Here is a 19,853-nt window from a genome sequence, read left to right as displayed (position 1 = left end):
GAAATGCATTTTATTTTCCATAATACCATATAAGCATTAGGTAACATATCATACAGTTATATATACATTTTCCTTACAATGCTACAATTTAAAATTACTTAGGTTTAAAGCTACTACAGATAAATACCTTCAGCGCTTGATGATCCAGAGCATTCGCATGTCTGATGCTGGTGAATACTCTGTGGTTGCTGGGTCAAGCATGTCCAAGGCTCACCTCACAGTCGAGGGCAAAGATGTTCACATTTCGGAGCCTGCTGAGAAAGAAATAAGGGTAAGTCTCACATTATTGTTATTATTTACACCTGATACAATAGCCAATATGGATGACATGGTGGTGTAGTGGTTCGCGCTGTCACCTCACAGCAAGAGGGTTCTGGGTTTGAGCCCAGCGGCCGATGAGGGCCTTTCTGTGTGGAGTTTGCATGTTCTCCCCGTGTCTGTGTGGGTTTCCTCCAGGTGCTCCGGTTTCCCCCACAGTCCAAAGACATGCAGGTTAGGATAACTGGCTCCTCTAAATTGTCCATAGGTGTGAATGGTTGTTTCCCAAGCCTGGAAATGGGAGGGTTGCGGCAGGAAGGGCATCCGGTGTAAAACTATGCTCCAGTTAATATGACATGTGGATCAATAGGATCCACATGGACCCCGACCTGGTAATAGTGCTGAACAAGGGAGGAGAAGAAGATGATGTAATAGCCAATATATTAAAACTTGCCTGTCCATTTTTATAACCTTTTCTTCGCAATCTAGGTGGTTGAGAAGCAAAGAGCCACTTTTGAGTTTGAAGTCAGTGAGGATGAAATTGAAGGTCGCTGGCTGAGAAATGGTGTCGAGATCCAATTCTCTCAAGAGAAGCGTTTCAACTATGTGGTTATCAGAAAGGTGCATCGCTTGACAATTGCTGAAACTCACCAGAGTGATGCTGGGGAATACACTTTTATTGCTGGGAAGAACAGGAGCACATTGAACCTGCATGTCAACAGTGAGTGTTCATGCATAGTATCTCCAAGTTTTGCTTTTGTTTTGCAAGTAATACTTATTAAATCTCTTATGAAGTAATTACTAAAGTTCTTTACGTCCATATCATATGCTTGCCAGTTTGTGTCAGTTGTTTGCTGCACATCTGTTTAGCTGAAAGACTTCCCATTATTATAAATACTCATAGTGAGTTGTGTTTAGGTGTCATATCTCTTCCTATTTGTCTTAATTACCTTTTAAATACAATTCAGTTCCTGAGCCTCCTCAGATCATCAGGCATATGGAGCCTTTGTCTGTTGAGGCTGGTAAACCTGCACGCTTCTCTGTGGAAGTGACTGGCATCCCTCAGCCCCAGGTCTCCTGGTATAAGAACTCTCAGGCATTATCTGCTGGATTCAAGTGTAAGTTCCAGAGAGAAGGAAACGAACACACTTTGCTGCTCATTGAAGTTTTCCCAGAGGATGCAGCTCAGTACACTTTTGAAGCCAGAAATGATTTTGGTCAGGCCACCAGCTCAGCTGTACTCAATGTAGAAGGTACAGTATGTATGATTGAGGAAATGTATCTGAAAAAGCTTCAATAAAAGGTCAATTGAAAAAAAAAAAGAAAAAAAGATTGGTTTGGCTCAAAGCTATACAAGTTTGCTAACATCTGTATTTCTCTGTAATCAGTTTCCGAAGTGGTTTCTCCAGATGTTGGAGTTCCACTGTCTCCACCTGTGATACTATCTCCTCTACATGATGTATCTGTTGAAGAGGGAGAGTCTGCCAGATTCCAGTGCCATGTCTCTGGACAGGGTAAGGCATTTGTCTGAAACAGTAATGACCGAGTCATTATCAAGCTACACTATAGGCAAGAAGTACTGAACATGTACTGACATTTTAATAGACTCCAAGTATTAGATTAGAAATGTCATGTTCTGGACAATATGCCCAGTCTTTTATTGTTGAGAACAGTCAGTGAGGGTTAACAGGGTGCAACAGTGGCAGCAAAAGCTCAGCAACCCAATGCCTTAGCCACAAAGCTAACATTTTCTTTCTAATTTAACACATAAATTAATGAATACAACATTCCATCCCTTGTTGTATATTCATATACTGTATTACTATTCATTATCTTTGTAAAAAACAAACATATTCATGTTACATTTAACAGTTATTCCATGAAATCGAGTTGTACATGAGCGATAGCTGACAAGGTGCGTAGCACTGAGTTGTCTATAAGCCATGTACAACAAGATTGAGTGGAATAACTGTTTTATTCTCTCCACATTCACTGGGTTTTGAGAAACAGCATTTTTATTTTTTTTGCAAATTTGATGAATAAAACCTTTATACAAAACGTCCGACAAAATAATTTCCACTTAGAATGTAAACAAACTGGCAAAATGACAGTCGCAATTTGTGAAAAATGTAATAATAATAATAATTCTTGAAAAATAAAAAAGATACATTCTTCCTATCAAATACTTTCATTCCATATTTTGTCGCTTTTTTAGTCTTTTTGGGGTTTTTGTTTTCGAGTAGAGTTTTTATTTCATCCTCAGTTGGTTCAACAATACGCTCCGCCATTTTGTTTTTCTCTACTCACAGGATATGAGCTGATAGCCTAGTAGTACAGTAGCCAATCAGAGTGCACGATTGCTCATATGCAGTGAATGTGGATAGAATAAATTAACATATTCATTATCTTTGTTAAAACCAAATTTGTTAATGCTTATTTTTATTCTTACTCCCAAACCTCTACTTGACAAAGAGCATTAATTGATTGCTAATCATTGCGATGACCTGGTGACTTGTCCCGGGTGTACCCCGCCTCTCGCCCATAGTCAGCTGGGATAGGCTCCAGCTTGCCTGCGACCCTGCACAGGATAAGCGGCTACAGATAATAGATGGATGGATGATTGCTAATCAGTTTCAAATTTTCTCTGTCTTTTTCTCTAGATCTGAACGTTACTTGGTACTGCAAAGATAAGGAGATTAAGCCATCAGACAACCTCAGAATGTCCCAGTACGATGAAAGCTGCCAGCTGGAGATTGTCAGAGTCTATGCTGAGAATGAGGGGCCATACTCCTGTGTTGTTCGCAATTCCTCAGGGATGGTCTCTTCTTCAGCAGGTTTAAGAGTCAATGGTCAGTGTGCAAAAAATAAAATAAAATAAAAAATTACATGCAAAAACATATAATGTACATTAAGCGTGTTGCATGCTTCATCAGATGATCAGGTTGTTTGAACAAAACTCTTGCACATTTGCCAGCCCAAATCTGGAGGACTGGGGTACAACACAGTTTGACTGCATTCGCATTACAAGCTTTATTGCTTTTTGCTCAGATCCTCTCTTTATGCTTTGATGGTTCACTTTTGCGTTTGTGTCATCAGTGTGATGAGATCTCTCCTATGAAAGTACCCGCATGTGCAAATTTTCAAACGCAATAACATTCATAGAAGAGGCATGTTGAGCAACCATGGTCACGACATCTTTTGCCTCATTGATCTTCGCTGTAAAGCTTCTTCCTTTGGCCTTGTAACCAACCAAGTATGTTTGTGGGCCCTGCGCTACCATTTCACTCCATGGTTTCAGAAGGGTCCTTACAGTTTGGCCTGGATTGACTTGTTTCCACAAATACTGAGCAGATATTTCACCATGCATCTGCTGACTACAGTCACACCTGCTCTTCTATTCTTTTTTTTTTTTTTTAAACACTGGATGCTGACTGGTGGTATGCGCATGTGCAGTGAAGTTTGCTGTGCACTCTAGAAGACACGTTTGTATCACAGAAATTGTACAGGCTCATTGTAATGTCACACGGCACTTTTATCATCCCACACTGAATGTCTTGCTGACGCCCAGGGACTGTCTTATGCCAAATCTTATAACTCTTACTACCATAAATGCACTGCTTTATCAACATCTTCAACTAGAGAACAAAGAGACCTGGCTAGTCTTGGATACAACCACATTCTTTATTTCATTCATCAGTTGTGAGTGTTGCAGTACGGTAGATGTGTGTCTCACAGTAATTGCTTAGTGTCAGTGACTACCAGTCACAAAAAAAACAAAACAAAACTGACCAGCAACAGTTTTTGCTCTTACTTCTGCTGCAATGCAATTGCATGGCCAAATATCAGATATGCATCCTATCTGGTGGCTCAAATCTGATTTTAACAGCTCAGATCTTTCTCATTTAGGCAAAGCATCAGATTAGTGCCACTTTAAACCTGTAATGGGAATGTAGCCTGAAGTAATTTACCTGCTCTTACTCAAGCCTGGTGGTTAAATAATTACTTTAATTGGTGGGCAGGAAAGTCACCATACTGTGCTGGACTTGGCCCTCCAGATGACCAAAAAAAAACCCCCAACAAACCTAAGTAGACACACTGCAACACGTCACCTTTTCGCCTCCACCAACCTCACCCTGTTCTAATTACCTCTTCAGAATCAAGAATACAAACGTTTAAGCCTGATGTAATTGTTTAATCTTATTTTCTATTGCTCAGATCACAATGTGAAAACCATAAGTAGACAAAGTGCGTCAAGCAGTGAAGTATCTCTTTTGGAGGGGATCACTTCTCACACCTTGACTGAGACTCGTTCTTCTTCCACATTTGAAATGGTGTCCACTGTGGAAACATGCACAACCTCGATGAAAAGCTTCAAAGTCCAACAACACATGTCGTCATCAGTGGAAGAGTATTCCAGCGAACCTGCTTTGACTTTGAAAATGAATGATCTCATAGTTAGCCTTGGTGACATGGCTCAGTTCAACTGCTCTTTCGCTGGGGAGCCTCTTACTGAAATTGTATGGGACCATAATGGAAGGACGCTCACAAATACAGAGAGAGTACAATGTATGGATCACGGAGGGGTCTTGTCTCTTATTATACTCAATGTGCAACATGCAGACGAGGGAAGTTACGGCTGTTCTGTTAAAAACGAAAATGGCGAGAATCGAACATCTGCACGGCTCACAGTAGAAGGTGCTTACAGGTTTTGTTTTACCTTTGATGTCCATTGCATCCTATTCTGCTTAACACTGGTGTATAATTTAAACCTGCATTATCACTGTCTGTAATTTCTCGTATAATCTTGTGAATAGTCTAATCTCTGACAAGCTTGGCCTAACAATATTCTGTCACCAAACTAACATTTTTTTAATCAATTCTAAAATTTCCTTGTACTGAATAAATAATCCCTAATAAATTTCCATAACTTTATTCTCACCCAGCTAAAGAGGCGAACCCCAAAGCAGAAACCTGCATCCCTTCTGACTCTGTCAGTAAATCTTCTAAAAGCGAACATGAGTCCAGTACAAAGACATCTGGCAAAGAAAAACAGGAGTACATCCAGAATATTGGGCCTCTAAATACCTCCTCCCTGAAAGCAAGCTGGCAGATAAACCAGCATTACTACCCTGATGTGGTACCCCTGGTGGATCATGTTATGTATGCATCGATTCAGCCAGAGTTTCTCGTGAAACTACCCCCAGAAATCACCACAAAGCAGCAAGACAATGTCTCTCTTTATTATTTAATCAAAGGACTCCCCTCTCCATATGTGATCAACCAGTTGATGGTTGAAGACTCACGGTCATACTCACCGAAGCACGATGGACCCTTGTGCTGCTTAAATGTAATGAATATTGGTCCCAAGCAAGGAGGCACTTATACATGCAAAATTGTCAGTGCTGCAGGAGATAATAAGTGCAGCACCCAACTCAGGGTGAAGACAGGTTGGCATTTGCATGCTTTGCTTCTTATAATTCTTTCTGGCTACACTTCTGTAGAAAATTCTATTCTTACTCTTATTCCATGTAGGTTAAATGAGATATCTCTTAAAACAATGCAGCAAAAAAGACTCTGTAGAGAAATGACTGTGCTGGACATCCTTCAAGGTTGTTCTTCAAGGGAGATGTGGTTAATTATATTGTATTTTGAATTGAAAATGTATATACAGTTTAATGCACTGCCATTTTTACCCTGGAATGACAGCACTATACTTTCTAGCCTTTTGCATTTATGTATTTTTTTTTCTTTTATTTTACAGTGCCAAGGTTGGAGGAACCCGTGTATGTGGAAGAAGTCAAAGGTAAACTAAGCTATCAAATATCCTTCTTCTTCTTGTTCTTCTTCTTCATATTAATGACAATACTAGTAAAATGTCTACTATATATAGAAGGTATATACAGTAAATGTCCTTGCACAAATGATCTTTGATTGTCTATATGTATACCCAAAGCACATCTAGTTTACAAATTTAAAATCTCTCAATTACCTATAACTTAAAGGTACTGACTGCAAAGTAATCTGAAATTTGCAAAATTGTTTTATTGTCCGTGGCATTTTCCTATGTCTTGCAAGAACAATATCATGCGGACGAGATGTGATCATTTTGATGCCCTGAGGATCACTTTTCTCCATTTTGGGACTGTTTTCCTCCCTCTTGAGGTAAACAGTACGGTAATACGGAAACAGGAAACAGCTGAACACGAGGGAGGAGTTTTAACTAATTAGCATAACAATGGAACTACGTCACACTAAGATGGTGACGCGTGGAAAATATTGTGAGCCTGCATCAAGTTTTGAGTCGCAGGGATGTAATTTGTGGTTGACATTCACGAATAGATCCGTGAAACAAAAGACAAATATTTCTATCTTTTCTCTGTTTCTGCTTTTGTGTTCTCGTTTCTTTCTCTGTAAGATCAAAACATTAGGTGTATAACTCCAGACTCGCTACCGTGGAATCAAGCTCATGCATTCTAAGGCTAAGATAGCTAAGCGCTAGCTAGAATGATTTAGTTATCTGTCCAGAAAAATGACACGTCGTCTCTTGCAGTTGCACTCACTCGGCAGGCTTTCCTTTCCTTTTCCACTGGAGGGAGAGCCGAGTCCGCCATGTTCGCCCACGCTGACTTGTTTTTGGTTAAAAGTAGGTCAGACACGCCCCACGGTGGTCACGTGATATCGTTGCTCGCTTGCTTCAGCGATCTCCTTAATTGTAAAATACGGGATGCCTTTTATTTCGTCAAAACATTTACACACAGGATACACAGTGTGTGCAGCAGAAAAACATCTCGAAACTTCAACAGCAACAGAAATAGAACATTTTACCCAGAATTCAACTTTGCACTCAGAACCTTTAAACTGGTTTCTTCAGTAAATATTGTAATTATATAAAATGTACCTTTTGTGCACAGATTTTTCTCGCATGGCTGTGTGTACTGAAGAGGACTCTTACACCACAAACAAAACCTTTGAACTTGTGCCAGAATCTAAATTCTATTCAGAAACATTCGAGAAAAAAATGGAAAAGCCAGTTTTTGTAACCAAACTCTCCCCAGCAATTGTAACCGTGGGAAACACAGCTAAATTTACTGCAACTGTAGCTGGAGTTCCAAAACCTGTTGTTCAGTGGTACCACAATGGCCAAGTCATAACCACTTCATCTATTTATACATTTGTGCAAGAGAATGAAGAATATACTCTGGTTATAAGCAATGTTAAAAAGGAATTCGAGGGAGAGTATACTTGTACTGCAAGCAACAGGTTTGGCAAATCAACATGTGCATCTTATCTTCATGTTAAACTGAAAGATGTCAAAAAAGTAGAGCAGGTCATCGGCCAACCTCCATATTTTACAAAAGAAATTGAGTCTGTGCAATGCACAGTTGGAGGCCAGGCTGTTTTTGAATACAAAGTTACAGGTTCTCCATTTCCTGAAGTTCAGTGGTTCAGAGGCAGCCATCGTATTCAACCTAGTAAATATTGTATTGTTATTAGTAACGTTGATGGATCTGGCTGCATAAAGATAATGGAAATTCAGCAAAGTGATGGTGGTTTCTATTCATGTAGGGCAACCAACCCACTGGGAGAAGCATTTTGCAATGCAGAACTAATTGTCTTCCTTGATACTGTATCAACATCCCAACGACAAGAACAAGTTGCTTCAAAGAAGCAAAAAACATACAAAGTGTCCATGTCTGAGCATGCCACTGAATCCCGTTTATACAGTGTAAGTCTTTCTGGACGTGCCAGAGCTAGTTTGCAGGAAGGACACCAAATGATTTATACCATTGGCACTGAAGACAGACAGGTAGTATCAAGTGAACAAGTAGATACTCTTTGTGAGTTAGATGTTTCATCTGCAACTGTGCACAGAGAGCAGGTAACTCACCAAGCTGCAGTTCTTCAGTCTCATGAAATGCAAGAAAGAGTAGCTGTTGCTTCAACAGAGTCACATCAAGCTGTGGCAGCACCTCAGAAACAGCTCCACATGGCTGCAATGGCCTCTGCTATCCAGGAAAACCAAGGCTTTGTGGAACAGCACTCTGATCGTATCGAAAGTCCTGAGGTTATAGATCATGAGCTCACCGAGGAACAGCCCTCACAGGTGATGTCTGCCATTTCTCAGAGTGTAACCCCTCTTACAATTGTGAAAACTGACCCTATAACTTGCAAAGAAGGAGAAAGCATACATGCCATTCCCGAACCAAAACATGCTGTAAGTAGTCATCAGGTTGAGACAAAGCTGGCCATCTTAAATGAAGAATACCAAAATATTCCTTTCCCTGAAGAGGAGAAATCGTTCAGAGTTGCAGAAGGGGTTAAGTTATTGTATTCTGCAGTATCTTCAGAGAACCTTCAAGTTACAGAGGCTCATTCTTCTACATTGCCGTCCTTGGGGTCTACTGAATCTTTAATCGGAAAGGAAAAACCCAAACCAGTACATACTTCTGTAAGTGAAGTAAAGCACACTCTTTCAAAAGAAAATAATTTTGAGATGGACAAACCAGTTGCAGAAGTTGCACAGTTGTCCAAAGACCAAATATTAAAATCAGCCTTTATTGCTGAGGAAAAGCATACACTTCATGCTGACAAAACAACAACAATTCCAGGTCTAGATAGTCCTGATTCAGTTCATTCACAGAAAGAAGAGGATCAGGTGCTTCATTTACAGGTAATCTGTGATCAAGATACTCTTCCATCTCCGGGTAGATGTATTTGTGAGAAACCAATAACTGAGCAAGCTGATGGCAGGAAAAGCTCAACTCTTATCCAAACAATGTCTGTGGATGAGCAGACAGCTGTTCATTGTGAGCATGTATCACAGTTTTCTTCTGAGAAGATAACAGAATGTCTAAAACCACAGAAAGAGGCTCCGACCAAGATGTATCTTCAGTCTATGCAGACAGAGAATACTTTATACAAAGAAGGATTACTTTCAATAGAAGAACCGGATCAGCAAAAAGCATCACAGAGACAAGAAAAACACCGTAAACATGCAGTTACTACTGAGGAGAAGTTAACGTTGATAGCAGATTCCTCCAAAGATCTTGATGTTTCTGTGAAAGGGCTGAAACCTGAACACAGAAAAGAACCCAAACCTTTGAGTGTTCTTCATGTGGTCTCCGAACCTATGCAACTACCAAAGGAACGTCCAATTGCTAGTTGTGATAAAGAGCATCATGCACTTGTACAAAAGGAGGACCACTGGAATATTACGCATGCAGCATCAGTGTTAGACAAATACGCAATAGAGGAGGGTCACACAGATAGTGTAAATGCAGTGGAGAAGTTGACTTGCAAAGTAGATTTCGAGCCTAAACTGTCAACACAGTCTGTGCATATTGAGGAACAGGCCATATCGACTGAAAGCTGTGCCACTCTTGAGGCTGCTGAGCAGGATTATGCTGTTCATATTCAAGAGGGTAAATCAGTGAAGCGGTCAATGCTAATTGAAGAGAAGCAAACTCTGATGGGTGAAATATCTCAGGATATTAAGAAATCAGAGTCAACAACAATAAATATTCTGACTGAGCCTTCTGAACCTCTTCTGGTGACAGAGTCTCAAGAAAGCAAAGCACTTCCCAAGGAACTCACATTTGTGATTCCTGCTCCAAAACTACACAGCTTGGACATCAAGCATCAATTAAAAAATGCATTACAGTGTGCAGTGGCCTGTGATCAGCCATTAATCCTGGCAGATGTTGTAGGTCGTTTAAGAGTTGTTGAAGTGAAGGAGGTTAAGGTCCATAAGGAACCAAAGTACGCAATGTTCTCTTATCTTATTACAACTACATCTGCCCCAATGGAAATAACAATTGCTTTTGAGGGTGAATATCCTCAAATAGCTGATCTTAGGAGTGAGCTTCAGTCTGTCTTAAACTCTATAGTTTACCAGGAACATCAGGTCTTCACTTCAGAACAGCCTGAGACAATGCCAGTCCTTAGACCTGAGCGGGCTCAGTTTAGAACAGCTACTTCAAAAGAGATGCTCTCACCAGTGGTAGAGTCTGTACGGTTAACTGAAAATGTGGAAGTGTTTGCATCACCAAAGGGTCAGTCAGCTGCTTTGAAGACTGAAGCCAAAGAATCTTTCCAGTATATAGCTGACCAGGAACAAATTATAGTCCAAGAGTCAAAACATCAAGTGATTCAGAAGGCCGTTGAAACAAAATCTTTTATCCGGGAATCAAATCAGACTGGAACACAAGAAATGAAATCTGTGTCAGTTCAAGAAGATTTTGAAAGTATCACTACTGGCATACCAGTGCCACCATCTCCAGCAGAAAAGCCTACAGATGTCCTTATTGAGAAACAGAACAGGGTAGAATTGATAAAAGAGGACAAAACATTGAAAAGAACATCAGAACAGAGTTTGGCAAAGAGAATTGCTTTTGAATTGCCATTAGAAGATATTGCTATGGTGGAGAACTCTGTGGTTACATTTACTGTCCATATCAAAAACGTGAACCAAGTTAGCTGGTTTTTCAACGGCAAATTGATCAAATCTGGCAAAGAGTTCAAATGCTCTAAACACTTTGATACGTATACCTTAGTAATCAGCAAAGTTACAAAGGAAAAACATGAAGGGGAATACACATGTGAGGCTGTGAGTGAAGGTGGCAAGGCCTCAACATCATCGAGACTCACAATTCTTTCAAGAGGTTTGATTATGGAGTTGTATTTGTCACAATGAGTCATCTAATCCTTAACTGTTTTCATTTTAGGTGTGGAAACTTTGATAATTTCTAATTAAATAATAGGCATCCATGTCACCCCCATATTCCCATTTAATTTATTTCACATTCCACCATCAACTTTCCATCACATTTTATTCATTTTTGTTTCCTTGGGGATTTTCATATCATCATTTCTCACTCTTTTAATTTATAAAATAACTTTCACGATTGTTGTGTCATGGACTGTTATGGTTCCTGTGTTGATACCAAAAGTGGACAATATGGCAATGTGTTGTTCAGCCAGTACTTCCAGAATACCGACCACTGATGGATATTGTAAAAAAAAAAAAAAAAAGAGCCTATTAACAAACTGTAGTATCCTAATTAAATATGAATCATAAACAATTTGTTTTTCCCTTATCTTCCTTATACACTATGTTGCAATATGTATTGAGTAACATAAAACATTTAAATAATATTGGCTAGCGTTGAGTGGTATATCAGATATATTCTATTCAACTAGCATGATTTCGAACGAGTCGAAGACGAGCCAATAATATTATTATTATTATTATTATTATTATTATTATTATTATACATACACACTCTCTTCTTATCAGCATTCTTGAAGACCAACGCGAGTTTAACCGCGAGTCGGCACCATCAGCACAGCAGTGAAGTCACCTTCCAGCCGGTGAAGCGTTCATCAGTAGTGTTAGCGAATGATAATAAAGTGGACAAGCCAGTGCTATCGAGAGCTACAGGCTAACAACCGAGAAGCTAAGATTTCTGTCTCCAGACTCTTCTTCCACAGTATTTTTCACTCAGACTTAAGGATTCATTTCCCTGTGGAATTTTCTGAGTTACTTTTAAAATCAACATCGACAGCTACACACAACGGAGCGACCTGGCAGCCTGATGCTAATCCCTTACAAAATCCTTTACCCTGTTGCTTTTTTGGTGTCTGGCGAAGTTTTGGCTGAGCTCAAGTCCCAGCTCTAACAGTAACAGTTCATCACTGCTTGTAAATATGCGTGAAGAATATCTAATGAAGTTTTGGGAGACTTTCGTGTGTTCAATGCATCTTTCTCTTTCCCAGTGAACAAAGAAATGCTTCTGTGCATACGCAACAGAAAACTCTCTCATTGGATAGTCACTCAGCTCCGACGTGTGACGTCATATTGTCTTGACAACCATGCAATATCGTACACCATATTCAACGCTCATTCTCCATTGGGTAGAGTGACGTAATACACGTAGGATAAACGATATGCTAACAATATTGCATGCTATCAAACCAAATGAATGAAACCCCCTAAAAGGGAATAGAGCACGTTTTTATTCCATCGAAAGAGAGTTCTGTATGTATAATAATTTAAATTATTAAATTACAATTATATTGTATTTTTGCCATATCAACCATGCTTCTTCAACTCATGACTTCATCCACTACCCATGAAAAAATGGCTTCATCACAACATTTCTTTCCATTTCACTTCTTTAATATGCATGGCATCTCTTTTTCACAGTCACTTGAGGTCTCCTGCTCTTCCCATCCCATCCATGCTTCACCCAGCTGAATACAACCTCTCTAAAAATTGTGTCAGATATTTTAGTTATATTCTTCATTTTCTTTATTTCACACAATTCAGTGCCACCAGTATTCAAGAAAAAAATCCATGACCTTGAAACCAAAGTTGGCAGTGCTGCGAATTTCGAATGCGAAATAGAAGATGCTCCAAACGTCATCTTCAAATGGTTGAAGTCTAACTCTGAACTCAGACAAAGTGAGAAGTACAGGATCATCAGCCACCATACCACATCACGTCTAGAGCTCCTGAACTCAACCAAGGAAGACGGTGGGGTGTACACTTGCTGTGCTTCCAACAAACATGGCACTGATAGCTGCTCTGCTAACCTGAACATCACTGGTAAGTTAATTGGTTTATATAATTTAAATATTTGCTTGCACAGTGAATCGAATGATAAGAATTGGGACTCAGTTGTGCTGAACACTGGTATTAAAGTGAATAATTCTTCAAGGTGTGGGTGTAGTAAAGCTTATACTTCATATTTTCTTCAGCAGCAGTCTGGCTGTTTGGTTGTTATTATCAGTGCATTTATATTCTGATGACAGTTTGACAAGAGATAGATTGGGTGAGAGACCTGTGATAGATGGCATTAGAGACAATAACTTTTCTGATGACTCCAGATTTGTCCTGTCTCACAATATAAAAGTTGGTGGGTCTTGTTTATAATCTTTGAAGGAAAATATCTTTTCTTCATATTTTTTTATCACACTCTTTTCACCTGTCTTTGTAAGCAACACTTGTGGAAGAATTTACTTTACTTGTGTTCTCACTAAAGAACTTTGTGTGGCACAAAAGCAAGGTTTGTATGTCTTCAGGACATGCATTAAGTGTCCTGAAGACATACAAACAGAATCCAAATGGAATGAACTTAAATTCATGACCTTCACCTTATAATAAATACCCTTGGTACCTTTTCTAGCAGTATAAATGTTACTTTTGTAGATAAAGCTATATTAATAAAGACTGGTACATTTAGTATTTAACAGTTATTCCATAAAATCGAGTCGTACATGAGCTGATTGTGGCTATAAGCCGTGTATGACAAGATTGAGTGGAATAACTTTTATTCTGCCCACATTCACCAGATTTTGAGAAACCGAGCATTTTTTTTCAAATTCGATAAATAAAAACTTTATACAAAACGTCTGACAAAATCATTTCCGCTTAGAATGTAAACAAACCGGCAAAATGACAGGAGCAATTTGGAAAAATGCAATAATAATAATTTTTGAAAAAATAAAAAAAAGATACGTTCTTATGATCAAATACTTTTATTCCATATTTTGTTGCTTTTTTGTATTTTTTGGGGTTTTGTTTTTGAGTAGAGTTTTTATTTCATCCTCGGTTGGTTCAGCAATAAGCTTCACCATTTTGTTTTTCTCTACTCATGGTATGCAACCCCGATTCCAAAAAAGTTGGGACAAAGTACAAATTGTAAATAAAAACGGAATGCAATGATGTGGAAGTTTCAAAATTCCATATTTTATTCAGAATAGAACATAGATGACATATCAAATGTTTAAACTGAGAAAATGTATCATTTCAAGAGAAAAATTAGGTGATTTTAAATTTCATGACAACAACACATCTCAAAAAAGTTGGGACAAGGCCATGTTTCCCACTGTGAGACATCCCCTTTTCTCTTTACAACAGTCTGTAAACGTCTGGGGACTGAGGAGACAAGTTGCTCAAGTTTAGGGATAGGAATGTTAACCCATTCTTGTCTAATGTAGGATTCTAGTTGCTCAACTGTCTTAGGTCTTTTTTGTCGTATCTTCCGTTTTATGATGCGCCAAATGTTTTCTATGGGTGAAAGATCTGGACTGCAGGCTGGCCAGTTCAGTACCCGGACCCTTCTTCTACGCAGCCATGATGCTGTAATTGATGCAGTATGTGGTTTGGCATTGTCATGTTGGAAAATGCAAGGTCTTCCCTGAAAGAGACGTCGTCTGGATGGGAGCATATGTTGCTCTAGAACCTGGATATACCTTTCAGCATTGATGGTGTCTTTCCAGATGTGTAAGCTGCCCATGCCACACGCACTAATGCAACCCCATACCATCAGAGATGCAGGCTTCTGAACTGAGCGCCGATAGCAACTTGGGTCGTCCTTCTCCTCTTTAGTCTGAATGACACGGCGTCCCTGATTTCCATAAAGAACTTCAAACTTTGATTCGTCTGACCACAGAACAGTTTTCCACTTTGCCACAGTCCATTTTAAATGAGCCTTGGTCCAGAGAAGACGTCTGCGCTTCTGGATCATGTTTAGATACGGCTGCTTCTTTGAACTATAGAGTTTTAGCTGGCAACAGCGGATGGCACGGTGAATTGTGTTCACAGATAATGTTCTCTGGAAATATTCCTGAGCCCATTTTGTGATTTCCAATACAGAAGCATGCCTGTATGTGATGCAGTGCCGTCTAAGGGCCCGAAGATCACGGGCACCCAGTATGGTTTTCCGGCCTTGACCCTTACGCACAGAGATTCTTCCAGATTCTCTGAATCTTTTGATGATATTATGCACTGTAGATGATGATATGTTCAAACTCTTTGCAATTTTACACTGTCGAACTCCTTTCTGATATTGCTCCACTATTTGTCGGTGCAGAATTAGGGGGATTGGTGATCCTCTTCCCATCTTTACTTCTGAGAGCCGCTGCCACTCCAAGATGCTCTTTTTATACCCAGTCATGTTAATGACCTATTGCCAATTGACCTAATGAGTTGCAATTTGGTCCTCCAGCTGTTCCTTTTTTGTACCTTTAACTTTTCCAGCCTCTTATTGCCCCGTCCCAACTTTTTTGAGATGTGTTGCTGTCATGAAATTTCAAATGAGCCAATATTTGGCATGACATTTCAAAATGTCTCACTTTCGACATTTGATATGTTGTCTATGTTCTATTGTGAATACAATATCAGTTTTTGAGATTTGTAAATTATTGCATTCCGTTTTTATTTACAATTTGCACTTTGTCCCAACTTTTTTGGAATTGGGGTTGTATGAGCTGATATCCTAGTAGTAGAGTAGACAATCAGAGCGCGCGATTGCTCATATCCAGTGAATGTGGATAGAATAAAACTGAATATCCCACAGTGTGTAGTGGATATCATAACCAACATTAAAATCAGTTGGCCAGGAGAATGTAAGAAAATGTGTATTCATGGGGATTATAAACTCAAACAACAGAGCACATCAAGTGAAATACTGTAAATAGAGTAATTAGCAAGTACAAAGGTGCAAAAGTCTGAGGCACATGTAAAGAAATGCTGGAGACCAAAAATGGCTTAAAAATAATGAAAAATGTTTCAGCATTAAAAGAAAAATACTATAAACAGTCATCAGTGAGCCATAATAAATGAAACAAAGTCAGTATTTGGTGTGAGACGACCCTTTGCTTTAAAAAAAAAAAAACACTAGTCTGAGGTCCAGTGAGGTCAGTTTTATGTGGAAATGATGTGTAGGTTTTCCTGAGCATCTTACAGAACCAGCCACAGTTCTTCTGGACACTTTGACTGTCACACTCACTTCTTCATTTTACACCAAAACCCAGCAGCCTTCATTATGCTTTCTTTTTCATCTGAAAAGTGCGCTCTTATGGAATACGCTGCTCAGATACAAACTTTTTTTTTTCTGTAACATTTAATTTTATGCTGGAAAAAAACGAACTTTTGGACTCTAAAATGTTTTTTACTGACTCGATAATGTAGAAATCATAAAATAGAAATCTATAACAAAGTTTATATGAAAAAAAGGGTGCCAAAGACTTTTGCACAGTACTGTATGTGATAACATAGGTCTATATTAAGCCTAATAATAGAAATACACATTTGTGACAAGGTAAATACTTGTCATATTCGGTGTATTCTGCATTTTTGTTTATGTACGCATATGCCTGGTGGTGTATCTCTGTGTATGTTGTGATTTCTTGACACTTATAGATATTAGTTATATAAGGGTAGGTGTTCAGTCATGCTTTAAAAGATCCTTCCTTTCATATAATCTTAGTTTATTCTGACTGCCATTATAGTATTCAAATTCACTTTGATCCCCACCAATATTTGAGGAGTTTTGAGCATAGATGCCAACACGCTTACCAAATAAGCAGTGACTTCAAAATGCTCATGCTAAATGATGGCCAAAAATAAGGGAAAATAGAAGAAAAACAAGGGATGTGTGGTATCTTGGAATGTTCTTTGTTCATTTCAGCCACTGGACAAACAAAATGCAGTATTTTTATTTATTTATTTATTTATTGTGAGTTGCAGTACTGAGGCTACAAAAAGACAGTGGTTGTTATTAGCTAATTAAGGACAACTATGGGCCATATTCAGAGTTGACTTCTGTGTGCATAGTGAGGATTTAATACCGCAGTTGTGCACAGCTGTATGTAAGCCAGAGACATGATTACATTCTTAAACACTACTCCAACAGTTGTGCTGGATTGTCTGCGTGGAGTTTTCCTAAAACAGAGGCGTGTCTCAGTTATGCACACTTTTGATATCTTAATCAGCATCTTTATCTGAGACCTTCCTATTTTAAGGACCTATTTTTTTTTAGATAACCATTATGAACAGCACTTAAGCCCACAGTGCTTGGTCAGCTTATCCTTCAAACTTTGGATCTGTTTTCTATAGGAGAGTGCTTCAATTTAACAAAAATCATTGTTAATTTAATTAAATAATGCCAATTATTTTGCAAAATGAAAGAATGATAAACAGTCTGCATCCCATGCACACATTACAAGTTCATGAACTTGATTTAGTACGTATATTGTGGCTATACTATACTGGAAAAAAAAGAAAAGCTTCTGAATAAAAAAAATAAATGAATAAAATGTGAAATAGGATGTGCTGAATCAAGTGCTAATTATTTAATTGCCAAATAATTAGAGGAAGTATAATTAAATAATCTCGTCTTCTTCCACTTATCCGGGGCCGGGTCGCAGAGGCAGCAGTCTGAGCATGGAAGCCCAAACTTCCCTTTCCCCAGACACCTCGGCCAGCTCCTCGGGAAGAACACCAAGGCGTTCCCAGGCCAGCCGAGAGACATAGTCCCTCCAGCGTGTCCTGGGTCTTCCCCGGGGCCTCCTCCCGGGGAGACATGCCTGGAACACCTCCCCAGGGAGGCGTCCAGGAGGCATCCGAAAGAGATGCCCGAGCCACCTCAGCTGATTCCTCTCGATGTGGAGGAGCAGCGGCTCTACTCCGAGCTCCTCCCGAGTGACTGTACTTCTCACCCTATCTCTAAGGGAGCGCCCAGCCACCCTGCGAAGGAAACTCATTTCGTCCGCTTGTATCCGTGATCTTCTTCTTTTGGTCATTACCCAAAGCTCATGACCATAGGTGAGAGTCGGAACGTAGATCGACCGGTAAATCGAGAGCTTTGCCTTTTGGCTCAGCTCCTTCTTCACCACGACGGACCGGTAAAGCGACCGCATCACTGCAGAGGCTGCACCGATCCGCCTGTCAATCTCACACTCTATCCTTCCCTCACTCGTGAACAAGATCCCGAGATACTTAAACTTCTCCACTTGAGGCAGGACTTCTCCACCAACCTGGAGAGGGCAAGCCACCCTTTTCCGATCGAGAACCATGGCCTCAGACTTGGAGGTGCTGATTCTCATCCCAGCCGCTTCACACTCAACTGCAAACCGCCCCAGTGCATGCTGAAGGTCCTGGTTTGCAGAAGCCAACAGGACAACATCATCTGCAAAAAGCAGAGATGAAATCCTGTGGTTCCCAAACAGGATTCCTTCCGGCCCCTGGCTGCGCCTAGAAATTCTGTCCATAAAAATTATGAACAGAACCGGTGACAAAGGGCAGCCCTGCCGGAGTCCAACATGCACTGGGAACAGGTCTGACTTACTGCCGGCAATGCGAACCAGACTCCTGCTCCGTTCGTACAGGGACCGGACAGCCCTTAGCAAAGAGCCCCGAACCCCATACTCCCGAAGCACCCCCCACAGAATAATTAAATAATAATTCAAATAATTATTGTTAAATTAAAATACATTTACAGGGATTAAATCTATCTCTCAAAAAAAAAAATCTCAGCTTTGGGTCAAGAAAGTAAATCTGTCTATCTCCCTATCTGTCTAATTTAATTTAGTTTATTTGTCATGTGGTTACAGAAGTAAAGTTAAGGCTAGAAACAAAATAAAGGAAAACAAATTGGAATATATATATATATGAGAGAGAAGTTACATTCAGCAGACACACTTAAATGTTGGAGGTCAGGCACCTTGCTCAAGGGTACTTCAGCTATTCCTGCTGGTCCAGGGAATTGAACTGGTGACCTTTTGGGCCCAAACCCCCTTCTCTAACCATTGGGCCATGGCTTCCTCTTTTAAAGTTAATTAAAAAAATATATATTTATAGGCAAGCCCTGCGATGACCTGGTAACTTGTCCGTGGTGTACCCCACCTCTTGCCCATAGTCAGCTGGGACAGGCTCCAGCTTACCTGCAACACTGTACAGGATGAGCGGCTATAGATAATGGATAGATGGATGGAATTTATAGGCATATAATACAATTTGTGAGAGGAGAATGAAACAGGACTTTCGTCCCAATTAACATCCTTCCCCTATTAATGTAATAATTACAACTAGGACAATTCATAGATAATATGTTGGCAAATACTAGACACCTACTAGATGCCATGCCTTTTTATAAATTTAAATTGTGCATTGCTTCTTTGTTGCATCATTTATTTGAGAGCAAAATAAGAAACCAGTCTTCCTTGACAGTTTGCATTTACGATCCCTGATATTTTCAGGCATACAGTAAAAGCATGTGCTTGTGTTTAATGGTGGTGATCTAGATGATACTGAAAAATCTGGCAACCACAGGTGTGAACTACATGCAAGTCAACTGAATCAGGCTTGCAGAAAAATTATTTAAGCAGCTGCAGAAATCAAGTCACCAACTTTCATGAACTTAAATAACCAACTCTGAATATGGTCCTCTAAGATTAATACACTGACTATAAGGCTTTTCACATTATCACGATGAGATTTTTTTTATTTTGATTTCTAGAACCTCCCTCCCTACAAATGCTGGATGTAGAAAGGGGACCAACTGCTGTGTTTCAGTGTGAGGTTATTGGTACTGCCCCGTTTGGAGTTAACTGGTTTAATAACATGAAACCACTTCCTTTGGACAAAAAACATGCACTTGTTTTTCAAGATTCAGTTGAACATTTGAAATTACATTCGTTTGAAAGATCAGATGTTGAGGAATACCAGTATTGCTTGTCAAATACAGTTGGAAAGATGTCTTCAGAATCAGTTGCTGGGTTGAGAGGTTAGTATGTCAGAGAAATAGTAG

The 19,853-nt window shown here is 39.6% G+C and overlaps 1 protein-coding gene across 1 annotated transcript in view; it reads left to right on the top strand.

The window, feature by feature from the left end:
• ttn.1 (titin, tandem duplicate 1) overlaps positions 1–19,853 on the top strand; it is a 211,255-nt gene that overhangs the window by 23,877 nt on the left and 167,525 nt on the right. Inside the window, exons 31-37 of the mRNA XM_060928917.1 lie at positions 103–271; positions 748–979; positions 1,227–1,511; positions 1,647–1,772; positions 2,919–3,107; positions 7,170–10,919; positions 12,587–12,865. Of these exons, the coding sequence (XP_060784900.1) occupies positions 103–271; positions 748–979; positions 1,227–1,511; positions 1,647–1,772; positions 2,919–3,107; positions 7,170–10,919; positions 12,587–12,865 (5,030 nt within the window). The remainder of the gene's footprint in view (positions 1–102; positions 272–747; positions 980–1,226; positions 1,512–1,646; positions 1,773–2,918; positions 3,108–7,169; positions 10,920–12,586; positions 12,866–19,853) is intronic.

Source organism: Neoarius graeffei, chromosome 9 (assembly GCF_027579695.1).
Source record: "Neoarius graeffei isolate fNeoGra1 chromosome 9, fNeoGra1.pri, whole genome shotgun sequence".
NCBI lineage: Eukaryota > Metazoa > Chordata > Actinopteri > Siluriformes > Ariidae > Neoarius > Neoarius graeffei.
The sequence above is the reverse complement of the archived record's forward strand: the minus strand, read 5'-3'. Positions and strand labels throughout refer to the sequence as shown.